Here is a 27,992-nt window from a genome sequence, read left to right as displayed (position 1 = left end):
TGGAATACCTGCATCTGAATAGCTGATACTCATATTGTGTAATTTAGTGGGTAGTATGAAGTATGACTGTAAAGTTGGGAGTGTAAAAGACAGTCTTAATAATAATATTTTTATTTCAGTGGCAAGTCTTTGAAATCTTACAAATTAATATAAAAAATCTAACACTAAAATTGAGCTATACACAATTTAAATAAATTACATTCAATAATTTAACAATAAATATTAATAATTTACATTGCAACTTCATTTTGGTTTCGTTCGATCAATGAAAATATAACATCGCGCTGCTTAAAATAACTTAAATAAGTTTAACAATAAGAAGTAATAATACGTATTAAATGACACCTTACACAAACTATCAAATAAAGTATGAATAATATTATTGTCTAGAATATCAATTATTCATAATTTATTAATATCTTCATTTCAATACTAATTAACAAACATATTAAACTATTTATTTATGTTTTTTTCTGCCGACAATACTCGCTTGGCTTGTCCTAGAAGGTGGGTTATTGATAGGCTTCCATTCTGATTCTAAAGCTGGAATATAACCTGGTTCAGTATCTTCCCTGTCTATAGATTCATCAGGTATAGTTTCTTTGTCCTCATCAAAGAAATCTATTATAGGATGGTAGTTGTAATTTATCCTTTTACCATTCGCAGCAAAGTTCTCATTGATAGTACTGGATTCTTTCGGTTTTGCTGTGATCAGTTCTTTTTCTGTTGTCACTGCTTGTAGTTTAGGCGTTATAGTTATTCTGGTCTTAGGAGTGTTACTTATAACAGTGGCTTGACCGATTTCGGGGTCTTCGTAATCGTTAATTTCTTCTGTTTCTTCACCATTAGGGAATGATTCAACAGCTTGAGATCCGGATGAAACTAGATCATCGGGTCCACCAGAAATCTTCTTTCTGATAGGTCTACGGTTCGACTGATTTTGTCTTGTTTGTGACCTCTTGAACTGGTTGGAAGGCAATTTGAATTTTGGAGCAGGATCTTTGATAAAGTTAAATGATGATGTTGCGGCTGGTGTAGGAGGTTCTAAGAAACTTGGTAGTGTTACTTCATCGAAGTTTTGTGAAGTGGGATTGCGAGCTGCAGGTGGTCTCTTAATGTGCCTTACATTACTAGCCTGGTTGAAGGAATCAGGGAAGTAATTATTCCCGTAAGAATCAATTGGGTTTGAAGGTATAGGGTCGTCGTTATCATTTTGTTTACTAAACGGACTACCAGATATTAAGTTTTGCGAATCAGAGAAAGGTGGGAATGAGTCTAAGGGTTTCTTATGGTCAGAGAATGGTGGGAAAGATTCAATTGGTTTTTTGTTATGTGTGAAAGGTGGATTTTTCAATTTTGGTTTGAGGATAGAAGACTGCACGTTTTCGAAGGCGTGGTTGCCTTGTTCTGAAGAAAGATCCTCTCCAGGGAAGTGTTCGGATGATGTTTCTTGTAGTCTGTGTCCTAGAGGTGGGAAGGAGACGCTGTAGCCTTCGATGTGGCACGAACAGCAGGTTGGCACCTGAAAAAGACAAAACGTAAATTATTTTTAGTAATAAGAAATCGTGAATTTTTGTCTTTACCTTGCAATAAGGATTATTTCATGTTTGGCTATTTTTTTGTTATATGGATATTTATTTACTTAGTGAATGTTGTAGTATCAAATGGGACAATTTTTTGGGAGTTATATGGAAATCATATTTGCTTTTTTTATATGCTAACCTTAAAAATATCCATGTGAAGACCGTTCTGTTGATCCCATGTCAATAACCGATGGTAGTTGTAAACTTGAACGCATTTCGACTTGAAGTTATCTGTCAAGTAAGTGCAGGATTCTTTGGGTTTTCTGAAAATAGACAGAAAGTTAAGTAAAGATTAAATTAAATTAGTACTATGATTTTCCTTACCTCGAGATAAAATTAATCAATATATCTACATATTCAATTTTATTTAAATCTGGGCACCCAATTTTTGTGTCAAATCAGTATATCAAAGCACACTTCTGCTCTACAAAATAAAGCTGGAAAGTTGAGCTAAACTGTCTTTTATCATGTTGCTGGTAGAGATCAATCAAAATTTAATTTCCATGTGATTTATCTATAGAGAGAACGTTAGCACATCACGTAATATTTTTTTCGCAAGAAAGTTGACACACTGCTAAAATATTTAAAGATCCTGCCGTTATAATAATGAGTTGCATACGTGTGTAATTTTTTTTCCTGCACCGTAATTTATTGCAATCTTGCATAGTTTAGCTTCTTACTTTCAAAAGACTTTTAAACGCATTGTAGGTATTATTAGGCCCTTTTAAAAACCTTTTATTCTAACTTTTATTTTTTACAAATTTTGCCTTTCGGTTTTATTGACGGAGACCAAGCAATAAATGCTTAATAGACGAAAGAAATAATATTTTGACCAGCCTAGACATAGAACCCGGAACCTGGGCCAGTTCAGCTATTGCATACTACCACTAGTATGACAAATTGACCGTTTCTTTTATAATAAGTTCTTGTAATTTTATCTTTTGTACTACACTCACGTAGCATTGATCAATGCTGTGTTTCGTCTTTGTCAATATAGTTTTTTTGTTCATTAAATAGCAATTTTGCGGTTATTATAGCAATAATATAAACGAATATCGACATTTTATTTCAGCAATATACCTATTGTCAAATAATTTCTTAGTAATCTTTGATTTTATAAGTGGACTACCTATGTTAGGTTTTATAGCCTCGATTTTAAGCAGATTAAAGGTTTTAACAGCAATAAAGATACGAAGACAGTTCATTCTAAACATTCGCACTTCTAGCAACGGTGCTTGTAGCGTTACAACTTATTGATCGTTTACCAACCAGTCACTTTTTTGGTTTTGTTGGTAGTAAAGTTCACAATGATCAATTGAAAGTTTTCTTCCTTAACAACAACCGGGAACAACTTTGAAATGTTGTTCAAAACACGCAGACACTTACTGAAAAGCCACTTAATGGTTATCTATCTATGAAATGTCCATACCAAAGGTCAACTTACTAATGCTTAATACCGATTGGTAATCCCTGGTAATGAATTCTAAACCATTAAATACTTACAAGCACTTCTCAAGCCTCAACGTCTGAGTATGTTCTCCAGTGTTCACGATATACTTCCACTGTCCCGAGGTGGCTCTAGCCCGCTGTGGTCGCGCGTATTTGACGGTGCTTGGACACATGAAGCCTGCTTCACCCGCGCCTGCGAAGTCACGGTTAGCTGTGTCTCCTCGTCTGTTGAAAGAATTTATTACTTTACCATTTTATTTTATAAAGAAATACTAAGGTGCTCCCAACCAACGTTATTCTTAAAAACTTAAACACCGGTACAATGCCGGACTTAATTGTGTATAGCTACCCTTAGAGAGCTTTCTTTATTGTTCATGCTCAGGACTAACGGCTTTACCTACATTTGTCGAAGCTTCTACAGATTTGAAAGCAGAAAAACTAAAAGTTTTTTTTTAGGTTTGGTAGCAATTACCCCAGTTTTAACATTTGTAAAAGTGTTACGATACCAATTACCGGACACATTACTTACATAACTATTTATTTTTACATTCAAAACCACTTACGTACGTAATAAATAGATTATTTGAGAATCGATCTAAATGATAACGAATCTGCATAATTAGATATTATTATAAAATAATGATCAATCATTTATCAGGCAAGCCCCAATTTCAGTTTAATGAGAGACTGGTTTTGTATTAAAATTGATAGATGGCTATTATCTAGGTGACGAGATGAATTATTTTATAATAGAAATGCGTTATGTAACTTCCTAATTTTATAATCTTTAGCTGTTATTTTGACACGTAATGCGATAAATTTTACCTTATTTAGCTAAATACTAAAGGTAGGCAGATGTGAACCTATTGGCATTTCTAAATTTGGTTCCATGAGGCTTATTACCAAATACTTCTCAAAACCTAGATATCGTTTAAAACAACCTATCAGAGAGTAAAATTATTAGCACTTTGCCAGACTAGACAATCGAACCTAACGGCCTGAATAAACTGTTCGAAGTGGCAAACGTTATTAAACCGCGCATTCAACGCTTGTCATGTGAACGGGTATCTCCAATAATCCTGCGTTGTCATTCAGTTAATCAGTCGCTCAGTAACGAAAGAGTTTCATACATATTGATTATTTAATTAACATTAACATATCCTTACCTATTAGAAACCAGGTAATGTTGTTCATTATATTTAGCCTCCTGCGCCGCCGTCACCCCGTCGATGACTCCTTCAGCCGGGTCTCTGTAGTCAGCGAGTAACGCCGCGGCGGCCGCCTTGTTGCGCCTTATTGATTGAACGATCGCCTCACTGAAAGTTTAATGCGTTTGTTTATTAGAATCACTTTCTCTTGGCTTGCTTGGTGTATTGCACCTAAACGTGGATATTTCGTCGTGGTGGAGGTTAAATTGAAGCAAGCTATTTAAAAAAGTATTTTCTCAAAAAGGTATCTAGCTCTGTACGAATTTAAATGTAAACTAATTAAAGTTTATATGTAATTACGAATTGTTTCCATAACCTTATAAAGAACGAAAGTAACCCATTGTAGTTTATGATGAAATTTTATATACTAGATTAGCTTAATAGTCAATTACTCTGTCGGGTAAATGACTATCCTAATTTTGAAATACAAAATTTTTGTATCCTCATGTCTTCAGCTGTCTCTACCCACAAACATACATATGCCTTTAGACTTAAATCTCCAAAACGCTTAGTGCCAGAAAATAAAGACTTTTTTAATGGATATTCGAAAAAAAATCTCGTTTTCGCATGAATAATTCGGAAGCTTGCCTTAAAAGCCTAACTGTGACATAATGTTTTTGGAAATCTCATACATTAAACATTTTAGCTACCTACGTGATCTAGAATTACAATAAGAGAAACGAATAATCGCTAATAAATTAAAGGATATTTGAAATTAAAGCAAATTTTGTAGAAAGCAGTCCCCGGATTTTCGCTTTATTTTACGATCGAATAATACATGCGCAATCATTATGTACAGTCAGCAGCAAAAAAGTAAAGAGAACCAGAGAACCCACCAAAAATGTTAATTGGTTAGCACACTACTACACATAAAGGTAATATACTAATATTATGGCCTAAGCTTCTTGTTAAACTTCCCGGACAGAAAACAAACCCATAAGCTAATACTTGTTAAAACTACAAAACCTTATATTCGTCTTAGGATAGATAATAATAAAACCAACCAAACATACAAAAAAAATTACAAGAAGATCTGATCAAAAATTCTGGACTGCATTGAGGCCATCTATTTTTTATTCTGTTTTGTAACTTTTGTTGTTAACTGTACTGTACATTATATAATAATAAATTAAATTATCTTATTAATATTCGTATTTCGTTCTCAATCATATTCGCTAATCTAATTCATATTTTATATCCAATCATTTAAGGCATTCAAATATTATGTAAAACGTAGTGAAATCTATTTTCTTTTGCAAAAATTTAATCCAGTTTAAACGAGAAATGGAAACAAGCCCAAACATTCTTGAGAAACTGCTTTTTTAGTAGGTATTTTCTATCAGTTAGGATCAAACTTGCTTAGTTCTATTTTATTATTTTCATAGTGATTTGAGTAAAAATATAAAATAAGTTTTAAATATGACCCACTTGACACGAAAAGAACATTATTATAACAAGTATTTCCTCTTTAACTAGAAAGATTTTAGTATGAGGCAAAAAATCACTAATTATTTTGGCTGATCAAAATTTTGGGCTATAGAATACGTTAAAATCAAAAGCTTATTACAATTCAAAGTAAATTAAATGTAAAATAAAAGATTTACATTGTCTCCGGAAACTAAAAAAAGCTGTAGTTAATACACTCTGACTCTTAAATTATTTCCCTTCGTCGTAAATTAAAAGAATATAATTGAAATGTGCTCATCTACAAGGTTAATTTGTAACGATTCGTTGATTTACTCTAATATCTAAAGCCTGTTCTACATAATTACAGAAACACAGATGCTATTGTACTCGTCATTACATAACATTGACATAATATTTGTATTGTCTATGTTTTATGTAAGACAATCATCATTCAAGTAATAAGTTACTATTTTTACTGCAAGCACGAATGACTTCAGCAAATTGTATTGCTGAAGAACATACTATCAATCATATATGTAAGTTAAAGTATTTAACTTAGTGGCTCTGTTTATAGTTATTTTCTAGCTGACCGGGCAAACGATGTTTTGCAATTTTTTTTTACTGATAGTGATGGGCCACCCTTATCACTTATGCGTATGAAAAGTGGATTCTTAGACCTACTCAATATGCTCACAAAATATCATGCCGTTTCAGAGGACTACGGGAACGAACATTATGACCCGAGAATTTAATTAAGATAATTTTAATAATTAGTTTGTCAACTAAACCAATTGTAAACTTGATTTACTTTAATATAATACCAATAAAAACAATTTAGACTATGCCGGAATTATGTGCCTCTGGAATCGACGCGAATATATTTAAAGTGAGGACAATCTTATATGCCAAAAGCGATCAAAATAAATGTTAATTATTATCATTAGTTCTTACTCAAAAGCTTTTTTGCCTTCTATCGGTCTCTGTATTTACAGAGGCGAGAGGCTTCTATATTAACAAATCAAAACTCTTATAACTATTTTTCCCCAAAAGTGCGACCCGACATTTTTCCTTAAGTTCTAATCACTGTCATCCTGTACCTCGATTCTCTACTACTATCGACTACCGACAACCGGCTAGCTATCGAAATTTTGACATTTAGAATGTACTGCCAAAATGTTTCCTACGACACCCGTCAGAGACGCTGATTAGATTTTCATACAAAATTTCTCGATGACAGTTCGGTTGTCGGTAGTCGATAATAGTAGAGAATCGAGGCACTGTACCATTGTTTTTTAAAGCCAACAACCGCTGTAATAATTGCTAATGTGTCGCGAGGACTTTTTACAAACATATAAAAAACGGACACAAATACAACCAGACCCGAAACATTTTTTATTTGCGCCACAGATGCAGTCGATTTAGTCCTGTAACTTAAACATTCTTCGTCGTCCAGTGCCTTCGTGGTTTGCCGATATCAAATCTCTCATCATCTCGTTATAAAATAATCTTTTAGAAATTATTTAATCAGCAGCACCAGCGTTGACTTTTCATTAGTCACATATAATCAATTTCTAACAGCATTTTATTTACTTGTTACCGTGTCGTGTTTGTCATTGACCCAACAGTGACTGTGTTCGAACTGTTTAACAATGAAATCTTTCATAGCCACGTAATTTATGAGTTTATCATACACTTGCCCATGAACTTGTTAAAGGCCATAAATACCACTTATAAACATTATTTCTTCACGCTAGGTGACCTTCAAGAAATTATTACAGCTAATACACGAACATTTTTAATTAGGTTTGTTGTGGCCCTTAAATAATATGAGAAAATAGATACTGGCCCTAAACTAACTACTAAATATACCTTCATTTAGTTTTGTTTGTCTAGATTTATTTACTCTACAATGTTTTGTGAAATCAAACCGGTTTTCTTCAAAGAGGTAAGCAGAAATGAGACCATAGGTAGAAGCATTATTTCGTATTTTCAATAGTCAAATATAAAACAGTTTAATGCCATTTATCGTATACTAATTACGAACCTATAGTCTGGAATCCCATTTTTTGAAGTAGGTATTTAATTGAAACATATTTGTTACTAGTAAGTCAGCTCAATCAATATAACTTATCAACATCGTTATGATTTTATCGATATGAGATTAAACGCAATTAAATAGATAAACTACCGTTAAATGTACCTCAGAAACCGGGGGTTAATCCATGACCTTATGAGTAGCAGATAAACACACTACAGTTTAGACCACCAACACAGTAAGTCGGTCATAAACGGTCACGCACACCGCGTTAATGACATGACATTTTGCAAACACAAGACAAAAATCACTTTCTACAGCTCTGCTACTCTTGCTTTCTACACAATCCTTATGCAACTTTATATTAAAATAACTCGTTCCAACAATTTAAGGAAATCTTATAAAAATGTTGTCTTACTGGTTAATCATTATTCACGGTAGAAATTATGAATTAAACGTGAAGTTATGAAATGGATCCTGTTCTTATTGGTATGCAGATTTCTCTGTTTTATGTATTCTTTGGATTAATAAGACTAATGAATTCAGTTTTAACAAATATTTCATTCAACTGGGCTTACCAAAATATCACTAAGCATCTATTTTCTATTGGTTTTGATGATAAAAGTTTAATGAAATTCAGCAAAATATTTTCTATCACTACCAACCAAAAATTATCAAGTAGGTATGGATATTTTTTTTGATTAACATACTTATCTATCTTCGCAAAAACTGCACATAATTGAAAATACATAGAAGTTTCTAAGAAAAGTTGTAATGAACAATGTTTTGTGTATGAATGGACGGCTTCCGAATACCTTTCATCTGATCTGACAGATCTACAAGTATTTACTACCTGATTTATCGCCCATTGTCACACCGTCCAATTTCCTCCTTACTATTTGAGATTTATTGCAAATAAAATATTATGACAGGCGCTACTGTGTTACGTATGTCATTATGTCATTGAAGTTGTAGAAGCAGGTTATTTTAATCATATGTATTTATTTACTGCCGACTAATTTAAACATGTGTCAGTAAAAGTATTAGCAAATGAGTGTAATTTGAAAAAGTGGAGTGACTAGATAGTGATACATAATAATTATGTATAATATACGATCAGCAAAATAGGGGTAATTTATTTATTCGGATTATCGACAGCTGATAAAAGCATGAGTTAGTGAAAATATTGAGGCTACCGGTATAACCTTTGATAATAATGTTTGGTCATCACACAGAATTGTTCAATGATGATGTATTTTCAATTGGACAACGCTGTGTGATGAGTAGACACACAGCGAAGAAATAAAATAGATGGTCATCACCAGAACAGGTCAGACGAAAGTTAACTTAGTACTTATTTTAGAATACCGAGCTTGTCACATTATCCTCATTACGATAACACGAGACAGCTAGAAAACCTGTCAGTAATGACGACAGCCATCCATCTCCTCCATTGTAACCCCTTAATACTTGATACTTTTACAAACCATGAAGAGTACTTACGTAGGATAATCATCGGAGCTCAAACACAGTGTATTAGTAAACAGCTCGCATTTGTTCAGATCAGCTGGTGTTGTAGGCAGCTTCCTCTTAGTGGGCAGTTGTCCTGGGAGAGTCGGTCTTCTTCTGTTGGTCGCTGGTTGAGGTGATGGTGACGGTTCAGGAGTGGTGCGACGAGCGATCGTGTTCTGGGGTTTAGGCTGGTAGTTGCCGCGACGGAATGTGGAACCTGGACAAATAGAATTTATGTAGATTGCTCGGTTTGGTATAACTTTTTTAATGCGTGTTTAAAGTTTCCTAATTTGAGTTTCTTAGTATTTTAGTATCCACTTAATTATACGACAGACAAATGCTGATTAGTTTGAAACGGTATCCAAAACACTATCAATTTAATGGTAAACTGTAAACTGTATAGATGCGTTATTTTAATGTAATACGACTTAAAACTATAAACCTGGATTAGCAAGTAACGGTAAGCGTGCTGCGACTAAGCATCAGTGTTTAATAATCTAACCAGTTTTCTTGTAAAGATAGGCGAAGGTTCTTGCGTACATCCTGTTTACCCAGAATTACATATTATCCATACTTAAGTAGTTCAATAGAATATTTCTGCTACGCTTCCTCGACTAAACTACAATTTTTGTAAAATTTTACAAGAAGATTTTTGAAGATCCAAAATAAAATATCGACTATTTTATAGTGGAAGGCAGTTTATACACGAATAGGGCCCCCATGGTCAGCTAGTTTGAGCTAGTGTAACTATGCGTCTTAATCTTAACCCAAATGATTTGAATTTAAACGAACTTACCTTTCCTATCGGTACTTCTATCAGGATATCTGCTCAACGCTCTCAACTTCTCTGCTACGGGTAAATCCTGCGCCAACGTCTGGTTCGTTGATTCTGCCGTCAGGTCCAAGGTTCCATTGTCCAGTCTGGAGACGTTTGTGTATCTCTTCATTGGTGGAGTAGTTGCTTCTGTAGTCGTTGATGATATGAGCGTCGAATTTAGCTGAAAAATATAGTAAGGGATAGAATTAGACCCACAACATTTTAAGTATAAACAGTATTGCGTACAATCAACTTGCGAACGTTACAATTGCTAGAAGAAAATAGAGTTTGCAAAATTCACTTGAAGCGAGTCCAAAGTCATTTGCTTTTGCAAATGACAAAATGGATGCTTAACACAAGAATAACATATGTTAGTCAAACATTTACGTCTTTAGTATGTAGCAATGCGCTTTTTGTACAACATTGTCTCGTTTTCGGTAAATTTTAGTATACTTTTCCTGAGCGTATTTTGGGAGAAACCTAAGATCATGCTCATATGGTAGTGTTGTGTTACTTACATTGTTTTTAATGTCAGTTTTGTTATTTATTTCTCTACGTGTAGATGTGTTCTGTATTCTGTCAGTCTTGTTTGTAAATTTCCTTTGAACGAGCCTACGACTGTCTACAGTAGTGTGTTCTATGCCCATGTCGAATGGTTCATCATCTAACTCTACTTCCTCGGTGTCAGATCGTCTTAGTAACTGTTGTGGAGGTGGGTCGTAAGGTTGTTTCACTTCTCTCGGTTCCTTCCCTGATCTCACAGCTCTTCGGATAAGATTGGCCATGTCTAGCAATATTGGGAGCATTTGTTCTGTCGTGTTGTCACTGTTACCGAACATTGATCTCACCTGCAATTTGAAATTGTTTTCATGTCTTTGTGTTGGATGGATGTTAAATGAAAACATTGTTTGATGTATATTTTGTTTGATGGAATCAGTACTAGTAGATAATAATAGAGAAGTACTTAAATTAAATGAGGATTTTAGAAAAGACATGTTATATGATTTGAAGAAAAATTATATTGATAATGAAATTGAAATATGGTTTAGTATAAAATAAGAAAGAGCTGAGAAAGATGAAGGCCAAGGAACCGCAAGAGAAGTGTTTTGAGAAAATAAATTATTATAATGAAGGTATTTTTAGTTTGTTCGTTTAATGCCGATGACAATACTGTAGCGATTGATGTTATTACTACAAAAATAATGTGACTTAATAATAATTTATTGTTAACTAAATCTACAAATACCGAAGATGAAAAATAGAAAAAAAATACTAAAAGACCGAATGATGATGTAAACAAAATTGAAAGTCAAATCCAATAGAAATAAAATTATTCTGTACATTTAAAAATAAATAATTTCATCACCAACTAACATTTACAACTACCCATAAAAGTTCCAAAAATATCCCAATAGACCATAAAACTAATTAGCAGAAACTCTCAGATCATAAAAAACTTTATTAAGATTAATGACGAATTGTTTTAAAGCCGAAGTCAGGTGTGATAACTAGTGATATACAATGACCAATTCACGGTCATGTGAAGACCTAGTTCTTATTTCGTGAGATATTCATGCTTTGGTCAGATTTATATCGTGTGCACTACTGTTTATTATAGTCCGACAACTTGGTAGCGACTGTAGCGAGTCTTGACATGCACGACTTTTTTGGTTATAATTAATAATTCTGTGTATTTCCAATTAAAGTAGTTTTATCAAACAGGCCACCGTCAGCTGCATAATCTTGCTTACTGATGTATTTAATTCTGGATAGGCGCTCATAGGTACGGTATAGACCCAGTCAGTAATCGATCTATGTTAAGCAGCCCTTGGAGCGGTCGTTCTGAAGATGGGTGACCACATAGTGTTATAATTTGAGCATCTCCGTACTTCGGGCAGCACGTAAAACTACTGTTTTCGGTAAGCCATGTCAAAGGCCTTTCGGGCGGCTTGAACAACTTTGACATAAGAAAATAAAATATAAATTCAGTTTTTTATATACCTTTGCCGGCCGCGAATGTCGCATACATACAACCTCGTTTCTAAGTTGTTGGATTATAGATTCTGTTGATATTTCTGTTTTTGTATTCATAGTTACATTGTTAAGAAGGTTTTAATACGGTGAAGGTTATCTTATTACGATTGTTATGTTTTCAGTGTTACGTTTGGGAATTTGGTACTTGTTTTGTTTAGTGATAAGCTTGATTGTTATACTATTATTGTGTGTGAACGACTTGTTGTTAAGTAACTAGATTTTATAATATATTTCTTCGTTTTTTTTTTGTTTTGGGTACATTTGTACTGATATTATTAAATAAAAAATTATGCAAGAAATGAAAACTCTATATTCTACACTGTGGGAAATACACTTTATTACACAAGAAGAATATAATAATATTAAAATAGGGTACAATTACTCTGTCTAGCTTTTATTCTGTATCAAACGATTTTAACGGTTTAACAGCTAGATTAAAACAAATTTTATTTAGTGGGATATTAAATATTATCCTGGGAACAGGAAAAACTAACACAAGCGGAGTATTTCGTGTTTCGTGGTCTTAAAACAAAGGTGTTAGGCGGTGGGTCAAGGCTTTTAATAATTAAGTTACTGTTAATCAAGGCTATACTGCTAAGCAAAATACTGTAAATGAATATTTATAAAAAAAAAGTATTTTCGTAACACTTTAAATTTTTTTTTTTTTTTTTATATATTATATGTTACTGTAAAAGCCCGAACTGTGGTAAATTCCGGTAAAACCTAAGATTTACCAACTCTCAATGGTAAAAGTCCGAACAAGCCAGAGTTTAAAAACTATGTTACGATATATAAAAAAATCCTCCTTCATAACTATGTTTATAACTATTTCACGGTATAATTATATCCTGTGACATAGTTATAAAGAAGGAGTTTTGGGCAAAGCGACATGGGTAGGTTAGTTTAGAAGGCTAAGGTGGGAGCGAGCAAAGCGAAGCTCCCACCTTAGCCTTCGTGGTTATTTTTTTTTAACCACCCAGAAGGAGGATCCCCGCGAAGCGGGGCTCCGGCGACATCTCGACATCATCAAGTGAATGTAGGTTAAAAAAGTTCGAAATAAAAGAATTGTTCGGACTTTTACCATTGCGAGTTGGTAAATCTTAGGTTATACCGGAAAATCTTAGGATTTACCACCGATCGGGCTTTTACAGTAACATATATATATATTATATATTTTTTTTAATGTCACATAATTAAGAATCATAATATATTATACAGTACAGAACTTATATAACTAAATATTTACATTAAATTATTAAAATTAAAACTATATATACACATTGACGAAAAATAAAAGAAATATGTAAAAAAAAATTAAGAATATAAAAGAAAGAAAGCGCGCTACGCGTCGTAGTACTCCTCCACATCGCTGTCTAAAAAAAAGTAATTTTAACCTTTTAACACCAATTACAACCACTTTCGCCAAATTAAAGCACTCCTACGTATTTATGGAAATATTTTAATAACATGTAATTAAGTATGTAATCTTAACGACTGTTAGGCGCATGTGATTAATTTAAATATGCATTGATTTTGATACTTACCTAATTTATTATAATCAGTGCTTGTTATGGGAAAGCAAAAAAAAATTAAGTAATTTTTATTGTCAACTAAATAACGTCTGGTCATAAGTAATTACGTACCGATAGATTTTATGTCTTATTATTTTCTCTGAGACATTTTCAATAATATGTGCTATGCATGTTACTGAAAACTTACATTTTGAATCTGAAACTATCTGATACCTTGTATTTATTTGATTAGAATAAGAATATTCAATATTCTTCTCCACTAAAGTAAACATTATTTGTTCTCTGTCTACAACAATGACAAAAGGGCGTGATCTTATAGATCCTACATAAAGTTTTAGTAGTCATATAGAAAGTATGTCATTCTCATAATATGTTGCTAAATTTTAATAACGACACACAAATAACATTACATAAACTATATGTCGGTGTTTCTTAACGAACAAGAGACTAAAAAATGAATGAAACATACACTCAATTGTAGTCGAAACGATTTGTAACGTGATGCCAAAACAAAACATCCATCACGGCAAGTGTGACTAAAGATCGACGCACACTTAGTGAAATGTCAAATGTACCTTTTTGGTGAACAGTTTCTTAAACACAGTGGCGAGAAATTTTAGTTTACAAATGCCTTGGCTAGCACATTGTCTCTTGTTCGTAAAGAAATACCGGCGTATAGTTTATGTAACGTATATGTTGTTATTAAAATGTGCAAGCTTGTGCCTAGTTCCTTTTACAATATAAATAAGATTCTGTAAGAAGACGATGCCAGATATAATCATGTATTGGGAACAAATTTCCGTTAAATACATATGGGGAGCATATTTCTCTTAAATATAAATATGATTGAATAAATAGTATTCGGCACGCTAAATTCTAACTTTGATTGTATTTTAATTCCCAATCAGGTAAGTCATGTGACAATTTAAATTTGAATTTAAATTCTTGTACTCGACCATTAATACAAATATATAGAAGTTGCCTCTTCAAAAGAAGCTAAAACATTTTCTTTGTTACTTTTTGGTTTTACTATAATGCTTTAAAGTGCGAAAGTTTGCATCAAATTTCATACGAAAACTATACCGTTGTACGTCTGTCCTAAAATCATGATGACGCAATAGCGGTAACCGGCGCGGTGGAGATCAAACACCATCAAGCGAAAGTGAACGAAGACGAAAGTTTATAGGAAACAGTTGAAATTTAACCGTGTGCCCGCCATTGTGACGTTTGTTGTAACGGTTAGTTAATGATGTTACTTTAGTTTGGACGGTAGGAATTGGATACAAAGTTATGTATGGCAAATGTATTGAGATTTATTGCCTCGTTGTGTACATATCATTGGTTGATTTTATATTAATGGGGTGCTAATGGTGACTGTTATCCCTATGAGTATGAGTCAAAAGGATATTTATTTATTTATTTATTTAAACTTAATATACAAATTTGTATAAAGGCGGACTTAATGCCAGGGGCATTTTCTGCCAGTCAACCTTAGGGTGATGCAGAGATTATTACGAAGGTGTTTAAAAGAGGAAGGAAAGTGAGTTAAGAAAGAGTGTACAAATAAATAATAAGATAAATAAGCTATATGAGTGTAAATACATAAACATAAATAATATGTACATAAACATAATAAATATTACTTATGATATATAAAAAATAAATATAGATGCTATAAAATATGAGATATATACAATAATAAATAAATATAAATATACACTAAGATAATTGTGACGATTCTGCAACTTTGTTCAACAAAAGATCCCGCACTTTGTTCTTGAACGTAAGACGGTTAGTGGACATCCTGATTTCAAGAGGGAGCGCATTCCATAACAGAACTGACTGGACAGGGAAAGAAGAGTTAATAAACCCAGTAGTGTGGGATGGACAGAGAAGAGTGAGATTGCTTGAAGAGCGGAGATTACGGTTGTGGTTATCACACAAGTATTGAAAGTAGGGAGTTAGGTAGGCTGGGGGAGAAGAAGAAGTAAGGAAAGAGAAGAGTGTCGTGAGAGCGCGTAAATTACGGCGCTCACGGATTGGTAGCCACCTAAGTTGAGCGCGATAAGTAGATACATGATCATACTTGCGAAGATTGAATATGAATCGAATGCAGTTGTTAAGAAGACGGTCGAGTTTGTTGAGGAGATCTGCATTCAAGTCAAAGTAACACACATCACCATAGTCGATGAGAGGGAAAATTAAAGTCTGTACAAGCATCGCTTTCGTCCTACATGGCAGCATGTTCTTGAGGCGATATAGAGCCCGCAATGTGCTAGTGACTCTGCGACAAACATTGGCTATTTGGGTTTTCCAGCTTAAAGTTGAGTCAATGTATAATCCTAAATCTCGCACAGCAGACGTAGTTTCAATAGTCGAGCCATTAAAAACTATAGGTGGAACGTGAACGTGACCAAGCCTGCTGATGTTACGGTTTAATTTAGAAGTAGAAGTAGTTTTCGTATTTGTTTAGGCGTGGTAAATCTAGTAACATTTGATTATGACCAAAGCATAGGATCTTCTGATGAGCATAGTTACATAAAGCTTGATATTTCAGATTAGATATATTATATGGGTCAAATTATGGGCCGGCATGATACTGCGGCAGGTAGAGCAAGTGTTAAATCAAAGTCATAATTGATGTCGAATTGCTCTTACACCGCACAACTTTATACTGAAGTCTGACTACCTTACAACATTTTAAACCCATGACCAGTCATTAGCGTTGCCAATAAACCAACAAACAGATAACCCTAATTAAATAACACTTGTGTCAAATGATGCATGAAACACCTTGACACTCGAAGCCAAGTTGACAGGAACTGATCACGTATACCAACGACCAGCTTCCTGCCACACGCTACTACTGACACGCATACTTACATTGTATGTATGCACTACTATAGTCCGACTACTTAGTAAATAATTTTCATGCACGATTTACATGGATTAAAATGAACAATTATGCATAACTCCAAAATGAAGTAGCTCTATCAAACAAGCCATTGAAGTCACCGTCGGCTACATATGTCACAGATGCTCTTCTTTCAGATTTTTATATTCCTCCGCCTCTTGCAGGCACAGGGCTCTTTACTAAATTGTTGGACTATAATACTCGCATATTTCATGTATGCACAAAAAATACTTTTTTTGTATTTTTGTCATTATACAAGCAAGGCCGACAGACAAATATTAGTTCGATATTATAGTCCGATCACAATAGTACTGTTATTTACATTTTGAAAATTTTCTTGAAACTTTACTGCATTGCATCGCCTAGACAAAAGTCAGCTTTATCATACACTTGTATTTTTGCTAGTTTATATAACGATTGATGTCGAAAGATCGTCTATTTGATATGCGGTCAAAAAGTATTGAACTGAGTTACATAGCAAAAATATACATCGTAAATGAAATTTACTTAGGGAAAGCTTAGGATACCTAGTTAAAAATCTGCGGGCTTTAATTACCACTACACTTTAGTGTTATACGGGTTAAGTGAAATTATTATAGTCATGAGCTACCGTTTTAGTACCGACCCATATACAACCCAATAATATGCAACATATTTTATTAACCTCTTTATCTAAATATTTCTAACTCAAAGTTGACTGACAGACTGACATAGTGATCTATCAAATTTGTCTTAAGTCGCAAACCACGCGGGCGAAGTCACAGGCAAATGTTAGCCCTAATATATAATAGTTACCTAAAGACGTGGTTAAATTGTGCTATATGTCGAAATACAATTTTCAAATGGTACCAAATTTTATAAGCGTAGTTGGTATTTCTGTATATTATTAATCGTTTATTCATAGTTCTCAAAGATTCATACTTGGTCTAAGAATTATAATACTTATAATAAAAACAATAACTGCAGTGCCAAATTAATATACGAATAACGTTACTTATGGTATTAAAAGTATCTTATACAGCAAAACTCAAAATATCTTTTAAGTCTTTTTATTTTATCGGCGAAAGTGAATCGCGTAATTAAGTAACCTCATCACTTATTCATCGCGAATCTGCGAATGTATTTTATTTAAAGAAACGAACGATATTTCCTAAATACTTGTTTACGTAATATTGAAGTATCACGTGAGATGATTTTTGATGGCAAATCTTTCTTAGTATTAAAATCTGACTGTCTAGAATGTTTCAGCGTCCTGAACTGTCTTCCTTAAGCATATAGTGACCCTACCGCGGCAGGTCTGAGGTACGATATCTTAATAAAATCACTATTACCCCATTATGTATTATTATTATTAACCAAGTCCACTTGCCACGTCTATTTGTTTTTTCACGATATGCTGGATATATATACTGAAAGAATTTTCATGCTGTTTTAAAAATAAATAGAGTGATTCATTTTTGTGTATAATTTATTAAGGTTTATACATAACACTAGTTATTGAGATTCATGAACTTAATTATATTATCAACGATGTGTGAATCTTTCGTACGTTACTCAATTCTCCTAAGATTTTCTCGTTCATCCTGCGGTATTATTGAGAATATCATTGCATAGTTGTGGGCCAGTCAAGTGCAACGGATCGGATGCCGCAGGCGCAGCGACACTCAACAATATGAAAGCGATGATGTGCTATTTTGGATAATTCCGTTATGTTTAAGATATCATTATCTTTAATCACATAAATGATGGACTAAAAGATGATCCTTGAAGATTTATAGAACTCTTGCTCCTGCGAAGTTTAGCGATATTTTCTTTGACAGCTAATCAAACTTATTTTTTATTAAATAAATAGCTGGATAGTACTTATCTAAGTACCTATGTAGAGTTCACAGCGCTTGCGCTATAGTAGTTCAATGTTAAGACATGATGATCACAAATCTGACGAGTTCTTGGATTACTGAGACTCATTATTTGTTATACACAAAATTACAAAAGTCATAAGTGTCTTGCTTGAGGTTTTGAACTTAAGACTATGTGTGTGTAGCGAATACTTATAGCACTCGGTAATCCTTAATTCTACTCGCAAAATACAACAAAATCTTACAAAAAATATCTTAAATGTAAACATCAGAATGTTTCAAAATTCAGATTAATACTTTTATCTTTCACGTAACTCAATTAGTAGAATCCGTCTTAAAAGTTAAATAATACAAATATCTTTAAGATAATTGTATCTAAATATAAACATAATAATATGAATGTTTTACGCAACATTAGTCTTAGTGAAAGTGAATATTGTTTATAAATCAATTATTTGCATGTATAAAGTATATATACTTTCATGAGAACGTCCTGACATTATAGCGGCCATAAAACTTACGTTAGCGAGTCACATGTATATTTTAATCGCTTTAAATCCTCTCATTATTTTGCTTTAATAAATGAAGAAATACTATACAGTTTGTAAACGCAAATGTAAAGTTTCGCAATGCATTTTTTATTCCAAAAGGAAGCATTTTTGATCCCAGGTTTTAACGCTACCCGGGAAAATTTTATCAAAATTCGACCCTTGGTTCTTGGGAATGGCACACACTGACCTCTGAAAGATTTGTTTATTTTATAAAGCCTAGTGGCTAGTATCACAAGTTTGTTGTAAGCAATGCATACATAGCGCAACGGTTCAGTAAAGCAAACGTTCTATTCCAAAAAAACCTAGACTTTATCAATTTTATCAAAATCAGACTAGTGGAACGCCGACGGTGTAATAGATGGACAAACTTCCAAATTTATAGTATTATTAGTTTGAATGGACCTATTTAAAAGCTGAACCCTAGAACGATCCAGAATTATAAAACCCTTGTCTCGATTACAACATAATTACACAAACGAAATAACACGAACATTTCTTTTCAAAAAAATCGTAATGTTTTAAATCAATTATCTACAGATTATAGAAACTGCAGGTGTTGTAAATATCTTGGCAATTTTCTTTTATTTGTCATTGTACCGTGACTTCGTGGTCGAAGTGAACTGCTGACCCTAAGAAATGTTAGCGTTGTGTTACGAAGCCTGTTTTTGTAGTGGTAATGCAATTTGTTAATAAGTGTTTTTGTATTTGTCGTTGTTGAAAGTAAAGGGTTGGTTTTTATAAACAAGTTACAAAGATTTTGATAATTATGATCTTTATCTGAAATTATTTTTAAATTAGTCTGTTTATTTAGTTCATAAGAGCATATCACCACTAAAGTATAAACAGGATTTAACTTATCGATTTATATTGCACATTTATAATATCAAATTAGGTCTATGAGAATTATGTAAAATACATAATTGCATTTTCTGGCAATTTGAAGAGAGGACTATATTTTACATATATACCTACTTCGGGAAATAAAATTAGCTATTTTTTTCCCTATAAAGCCAACGTGATCGTTAAAAGCTGGAATGACCAATGTGGGAAAAAATGGTCTTAATTAGAGAAAAACATATATTGAGTACAAATTAGTCTAAAAAACTATAGTACAGCCTCGAAAGAACACAAGATTTAAAGCGATATGAACATAGTAATCACAATGTATTCGGTAATGAAGGTTTCCATATCATATAAAAACTTTTCTCTCTGCAGTAATCTACGTCCCATACTACGTGTTCGCGTGACGTTCTCACGATGTTTTCTCCTTTAGTAAACTAAGTGATAATTACACACTTTTATCTCGTACAAAACACTACACTACCGTTTTTGTGATACACGATGATTACGCTTAGACTAGATTATGATAATGATTCGAAGGTCTGTAGTAAATTAAACTTTATATAATAGAATTCTAGATTTCTGGATTTTGTACTAACTAAACAGTTAAACAGCTGTCTCGAGATTGGTAATAAGAAATAATTGGTACTTATTCAAGTTATATCACAATACATATTATTATCTTATTCAAGATAGCCGGAACTACAATATTGTTTGATGTTTTTTGAGGTTATATTTAATTGGAAGGTTGCATGTAGCAATATGCAGGCATTTTTTTTTATCAAAAGGACAGTTAGACGTTGGTTGGTTATTAATAACTTTACTATAAATGGATGGTACTAAATCATCCTTAATCAATTTCATTACGTAACATATACCTTTAAATCATAAAGATTATTTAAGATTGACCAATCATCTAAATAAAAAACAACCATATTCACTAATAACTGCGTAAAACCATAAATATAAGAAAATTAATAACAAATAAAGAGGTCAAAAGATTCAATCATCGATGCCCTCGTCCTACAAACTTGTGAAACTTTGACATAATATAACATTATATTATAATAACTGTCAAATCCAAACATGTCAATGTCAATATTTGAAAGAATGACTATTTTAGGCCCACGTAGTCCCGAAGGCTCTAAGAAACGCCTATTTTTGGACAAAAATGTGTTTAAATATCGGTCTAGGTGTCAAGGTAAGATTGTTTAAAGAATAGTTTAATTTATTATTGGGTTTTAGTAGGCACACAATAAATTGTTGTCTTCTTTTGTTTTGAACTAGCATCTGTAGACGTTTAAGTCACTAAAACTAACTCTTCATCGCGAGAGTCTCTTCGGAGACTGTTTACGCCATTTTACTAAGAGTGTTTGAATATAAAAACAAACACAAAATGCGTAAAGTCGATCACTTCCTTCCCTACATCTTCTATAAAAAATCTTTCGAATAAAAGATCTTTCTTTTGTCACTTAAAAAACTGCTTAAATCTGTCATAATAATATGCTGTTTCTGACTATCCAAAATGAATAAATGTTATTAATGAATAATTGTTAAAAACTTTGTTGTGAAATGTGTCTATATTGTTATTAATCTCCGACAGAAAACGAAATCATCTTAAAGTCTTATTAAGTGTTTAAAAGATAACTACCTAATCGAAAACTATTTATCAAAATGCACTCACGGCATCAATTCATTACTCTTGAAAAACTGTACGCGGTGAATTAAACGGAATTCATATCAATTTATTAAGTGTTCATCAGAGCGTTTACAGCTCAACGGAATATTTAACTGAAATGGAATGATGTACGAGTGTGAGTATAAATCTTTTGTCTCCCACGCAAGTAGGATTCAAAACTAACAACTAACTTTTTTAGTAATTTGTTCATTTCAAATGTTTGTCGATTGTTCTAGCGGTCAAGGAAAACCTGCCGGACTGACAGTTATTAAGAAAAAACAGTAGGCCTCCTGTTTTCCTAATTGAAATTCAGTTATAATATTAGTTCTAGAAGATTTTATTAATTTTTTAATTAATTAATTAGTTAAATCGTGGTAAGCATCAACCGAAATTTCTTTTTCTTAAGCAAATTCCTTGTCCTTATTCTTTATTTCTGTGGGTTTATTTTTGAGACATGTTAGCAGTGAGCTCCATGAAAAAACGTTTTTTTACTTAACCTTAAAATATCTTCATAAAAACAATCTCATTAATTAAAAACAGAAACGCCTACCACAATACATTGAAGCGAGAAATTACACTGCATGACAAAAAATCGACCCAGTTCCGACTATTGGATATCTAATGAAATCTCTTTAGATGATTACGATACTTGAAGAACAATGCAAGGGGAACGTATAATAGTTATTACACGAACAAAAACTTGGCTCAGTGAAAACTTCCGATATCATGGTTTCTATACAATCTTTCACTTATCTTGAGGAGAAATTAAGCAGGAGAATTTCATTGAAACCTAGATAGGAACTTGTAATTGAACCAATGTGCAAGAATGTTTATGTTTACTTGTTAATCGTGACTAGAGTGATGGACAATAGCACTCTAAGCTATCCGTTAAGCAGTTAAGGGTTAATTATTACGTAGATTTATGATATACATTTTACTATTTTAACCCCAGCCGCACTTGGCTAGCGTGGTGGACTCAAGGCTTAACTCCTCTCTCGTTCGGGAGGAGACCCTTGCCCAGCAGTGGGAAAGTAACGGGTTAAAAAAAATAATTTATGATTCATATATGATAGAGGTAAAGTCTGCTAACCACATCAAAATTTTATATAATTATATCAAAGTTTCGCTTATAATTAAAAGATTTAGTACTTATGCAACGGAATATTCAAATAAATAAATGCTTATTCGAATGCATTTTGGGTAAATTTATTTAATTAAAAAGCGATAAGTGAAATGCATTTTTATCTATACAGTTGCATTTTTATGTTAAAATTATGCAAAAGTAAAATGATCGAGATCGTATTTGTTATTAAATCATTGTAATTATGTATTCACTTAATAATTAAGAAAGTATTGTTCCGTGAAAGTATGTATCATGTTATTTACATAAGTAAAATAACACATTATATCTTAATATTATTCTTATCGTAATTGCATAATTGATCGAATAACTTTGCTTAAATCTGTTAATTTTAAAATACTACATTAAGTTAAAGTAAGAATTGAAGAAAAACGAATTAAAGGATAAAAATGTCTGTAATACTGAATTGCATCATAAATCTTCGACAAAATAGTTTAAAATAAATAAATTTGCGCAACTCTAACAAATTGCAAATAACTAAAAACCGCAACAACCGCGTACTGTTTAACTGATATTTATTTGAAATAAGTTACTTTCGTTAACTTTACGAAATATCATTATAAAGGAATTCTTTGTTATTTTCCGAGTAACGTTTAATCTTTACTGTTTAGTATTTAAACTGTCAACATTTTATATTACGCAACAACACCAATTATTACTTGAAGTTTTGGACCAGTAGCGCGATTCTCTAAAGTAGGTACTGTTGAGTATCAAAAGTTTGACATTAAAAATGTACTCCCAAAAGAGTTCCTACGACGCTCGTTAGTATTTTTGTACAAAACTTCGACAGCTAGCCGGTTGTCGGAAGTCGATAGTGGTAGAGCATCAAGCTAAAGGTTATTTATTCTTGTCTATGTCTAAATACACAATGCTACATTTTTGAAGCGTATGGATGTTAATAACAAAAAAGTTTTTAATGAAAGAGTACTGAATGGTTTTTGATCAAACTTATATATCCCGGGATTATTTTTCTATACATGCAAATGGTAACAGAAAGTAATTCAATAAACAGTATACATAATAAAACTCCGTATTATCTATTAACTAGAAGTAAACAAAGGAAGCATAACCGACTACAAAGTACATGATACGTATAGATTTCCGCAAAGAAACTGTACAACTGTGCGTTTCCATACAATAAATAGACGCGTTATGTATAAGTTCACATGCACTTAATTGCACCACCTTTACTCCAGAGAAACGGAAAAGTAAAAACTTTATAATCATGCGAACCAATTCTCTAGACATATTGTGCAAAATGTGTAGCGAAATATTAATCTGTATAATGTGGACCATTTTTTTGGCCTCAAGTGTATGGCGTTGTAGTAATAATTGCTCTGTGCTAGTTGATGCTGGGTCTGATATATCGATACAATCTGTCTGTAAAGTTAGTTTTCATGTTATATGACTATAAATTTTGTCTTTTTGTCTTTATATATCAATTTTCAACAAAGTCATTCATCATAAACGATAATGTAATATATTTAAAATTCTTATCGCAATAAAATCTGCTAGTAGTGCAAGCTGTAATTGTTTAATGATAGTGATGAAACACTAAACATTAACATATTATGTGCAATTAGAGTACGATACCCTTTAGGTATACAGCTACAAAAAGCTTTTATAAGATTTTGATTTTGCGCATTCACTATATAAGTATGGATAGCTTTTTTGCGATGTGTTGCTATTGTACTTTCTTCAGAAGTTAATTAACTTATATCAACAATGAACCACAGTAGGTACGATATTGACAGTGACAATAAAGAGAACAAAACCCAAGAATTCGCATGTCAACGTGAAATTATTCAAACCATACTTTCTTTCATATAAATTGCTAGATGAATTTGAAAGTTTACTGAATGCGGGTCGAAATTTGATATTCAGTCAAAATATTTTGGACATAAAAAATAAAAGAAAAAGTAAATATTTTCGATAAAAAAATGAACTTTTTCTTATCTATAAAAATATCGTTATCAAGAAAAGTACCGTATTGTTTATAGCGCCGTTTACTAAAGAAAAAGGTTTAAAAGTACAATTCTAAACAACAGTGATTTATCCAACATTTTAGCCCATGGTTAGATTATAAATAGCATAGACCCATCCAACAATTCTGTTTTTAAATTTAGTTAATAAGTCAAAATTAGTTTTTACTATTTTATCTTAAAAGGAAATACAAACTATCTCTCTAATTTATTCAAGAGAACGACTTCCTCGAAATAATATTGTACGATCAATATCATAAAATAAATCGATAGCAAAATGGCCATTGATATGACAGCAAAATGTTTTTTATATTCAATTTAATAGATTTCCAAGCTCAGAAGACTTGTTAGAATATAATTTTGTATTGTTAAAAAGAGCTTAACATACAGATTACTGTCAAAATTATTGTGAAATACTAATAATTGTTTATAATTATGGTTGAGTTGGCCTAGTATAAACAAAAGTTATGATAGACCACCAAGATTGAAAGAAAATACTTTTTTTATGTGATAAAATAAATATTTTATAATTATGATAAAACTGGCATGAGTTAGTGAAACGGTTAAATTATCTCTAACGATTAGATATACATATATTTGTCTTCAGTTCCCTTAAGATAACATTTCTTATTATATTTTTATTATGCATTACAGCAACGAAAAGCAGGGGTGTTTTTTATTGTTCATTAATCATATTTTCGACTGTATTTTTTTAGACAACCGATCCGCGATTTACTTATGTATTTATTGACATATTTTATATTTATATTCTTATTTTTTATATTTTTAAAAGTAATTTTGTAAAATAATGTATATATTAACTAAATTATCGAATTATAGTGGTGTCATAGTCGAGTATAGCTTATATTGTAAGTAATAAATAATCTGAATTTGGTTCATATTTTATTTGATAAAACATTTCTTTCATACATTAACTAGCTCGGCGAAGGTCGTTTTATAACGGTATCTTAGATCAATAAGGGTAGGCAGAGACTAAAGAAAGAACACATCTTGGTACGATCCTTACAAACTTCCCTTGCCTCATACACATCTATACATCTGATCATCTTTCATAATTTGTACCACTAATTAGAGCTTCTGCGTCGTTTATTATTGTAATAAAATATGAAGGTTTACAATCAAGTTATTATTTTGCTATTAATAATTTTGTTGTGAACTTATTATTACTATATTTTAATTTAGAACCTGTTACGGTATTATTCCGTTGTTTGTATGTTCCTTATCTGACGTAATTCTGAACTATTTCTGGTGTTCCGTTTCATGTTTACTATAAATTTTATGATCTTCGAATTTAAATTAAGTTAATTTTGGCAAACAACTTTTGATTAATGCTTAATTATGTTTGAGTACCATTCTAGAAAAAACAAATATTTGGTATGTTATTTACATTAAATGTAAAATAGACAATAAATCATAATTTCATCCTTGTTCTGTGGTTTCCTGTAGCCAAAGCTGCGTAGTCCTTCAGAACTACGCAAATGTTTAATTTCATGTAATTTTATTAAAAAAATTAACATATTTAATCGTTTATTTTTTTGTAAATAAATACAAGATGAATGATATTAAGTTATCATTAAAAACTTATAAGCTCGCACCCCTTAATACACACTGAACACGTGACCAAGGTTTTTGGTATTATTACAAACATTTGACAGAAATCAGTAATCCCTAATTCAATTATCCCGATTTCGACAACAAACCCAAGAAACTTGGAACACAAAGACAAGAAAAGGAATAGAATATTCAGTAAAAAGAGATGTTATTGATATTAGTAATATATCATTATATTTCGTAATTCTATGCTTATGTATCATGCAACACGCAACATAATAAATTATTAAGATATTTGATTGTTTTATAACAATGAAAGTTTAGAGACAGCCTTTATTGGTTGTCTGTCTTTATAGAAAAACTTGACATGATTTATTGAAATAAGTTATATAATGTCGAGGCGAACGAACTTGTTTTTTGAAGATTTTTGAATCAGAAAGACTTTTATCTATATTACATCATAATTTTGTGTCTATACGCGAAATTTTGATTGCCTGATACACTTCACGTCTAAACTGTTGAACCAATATTCATGAAACTCGGCAAGAGGAAATAGTAGAAAACCAGGAACCGACCATAAGCTCGTTAAAAAATCATCCAAACAACTGTTATATGTTTGGAAACGGTTGGCGTTCTAATTGTAATGTCATCGTTATATACATATACAATATAACGATGATATATAAACATGATCTATTAAAGCTTTTAAATGAAGTAGTTATATACAAAAGATAAGTTAGTCTGAAAACCTATAACCCTTTCACACAAAAACATTTTTACTTAAATATGTTAAACCAAACCTAATTATTTACGTGTTGTTATCATACAAAATTTATAGTTAAGTAACATAATGAAACAATTACCTGATTCAAATTCAAAGGCGCTCTTCCCGGTGGAGTACTAACTTGGCTGGCAACCAGCGAAGCTAATGCCACTCTCTGGTTCCCAGACATCGCTCTGATGATAGGCAGGATCTGTGCAAACTTTCCTACATGATCTTTTCTCTCCAACGCTCTCAGTACCGCGTCCTTTATCGCTCCTTCCTTAGCCCTCAATTTGTTCGACGACTTGTAGTTCTTTACCAATGATCTTCGAGGAGTCGTGTCTACTTCTACACTGTCATGTCTGTCCTCAAAAGAATCCAGGTTGTATTGAGGTCTGTGCGAATTCGTCACTCCAGTAGGCTTCACTATCCTTACTGGTGGTTTAACAATCGTCTGATACTGCCTAGATTCTTGTGCTATCATCATCTCATTAGGATCGCTAAAGAAGTCTTTTTCTTCTTCTGCCTCTGCCTGGAGTATCACGACAAACGCCGCGAAAATCAAAGCTCTCGAAAATCGAGCCATTTTAGAAAAATAAATTAATAAACACTAATGTTCTAATATAACATAGTAATAGCACTAACACAACACGTTTTTTGTGATTTTTTTTTATTATTTTCCCCGCGCGTGTCTGCTGTGATGCGCGTGCGCAGACCTCGGTTTCGACGTCGAATGGTCGCATGCGCGATCCCCCACACACACGCACACAAACATACTCTCTCATCTTGTATTTACAGGTGTCGGATATTACCGGAACTGACAACTTTCACAAGCCCGAGGTCACTTCTGGTCATAATCTGATAAGCTCTCTTCTTATCAACACAATAGAGCCTTTTATATAAAGTATAGTACTAATTTTGCTGACAACTTGGGCTTCTCAATATCTGCCCTATTATGCAAGAAAAGAAAATGGACAATGAGTGTTCGAAATGAATGATAATGCAATTGTAGTGTATTGTAGTTAAGTGCTTTCTCATGCAGTTATCAAATTGTTGAGAAACCTATCGTGGCATTAATGATCGACAGTTTTTAATTTAAGTAAAAAATTGCTTTA

The 27,992-nt window shown here is 32.4% G+C and overlaps 1 protein-coding gene across 2 annotated transcripts; it reads right to left on the bottom strand.

The window, feature by feature from the left end:
• Window positions 1–95: 95 nt before the first annotated feature.
• On the bottom strand, window positions 96–27,629 carry LOC142972744 (uncharacterized). 2 transcript variants are annotated; one of them, XM_076114002.1, is made up of 8 exons: window positions 26,978–27,629; window positions 10,530–10,859; window positions 9,991–10,192; window positions 9,186–9,411; window positions 4,199–4,348; window positions 3,087–3,257; window positions 1,723–1,846; window positions 96–1,522 (listed from the first exon to the last, which is right to left on the bottom strand). In XM_076114002.1, the coding sequence occupies exons 1-8, from the start codon at window positions 27,461–27,463 to the stop codon at window positions 458–460; spliced, it is 2,754 nt and encodes a 917-aa protein (XP_075970117.1). In that variant the 5' UTR covers window positions 27,464–27,629; the 3' UTR covers window positions 96–457. The 2 variants fall into 2 exon arrangements, with proteins under 2 accessions (XP_075970117.1, XP_075970118.1); XM_076114003.1 differs by lacking the exon at window positions 10,530–10,859.
• Between the last annotated feature and the right edge of the window lie 363 nt (window positions 27,630–27,992).

The sequence above is a fragment of the Anticarsia gemmatalis genome, chromosome 5 (assembly GCF_050436995.1).
Source record: "Anticarsia gemmatalis isolate Benzon Research Colony breed Stoneville strain chromosome 5, ilAntGemm2 primary, whole genome shotgun sequence".
NCBI classification, from domain to species: domain Eukaryota; kingdom Metazoa; phylum Arthropoda; class Insecta; order Lepidoptera; family Erebidae; genus Anticarsia; species Anticarsia gemmatalis.
Note: the sequence above shows the minus strand (reverse complement) of the source record. Positions and strands in the feature narration are given on the sequence as shown.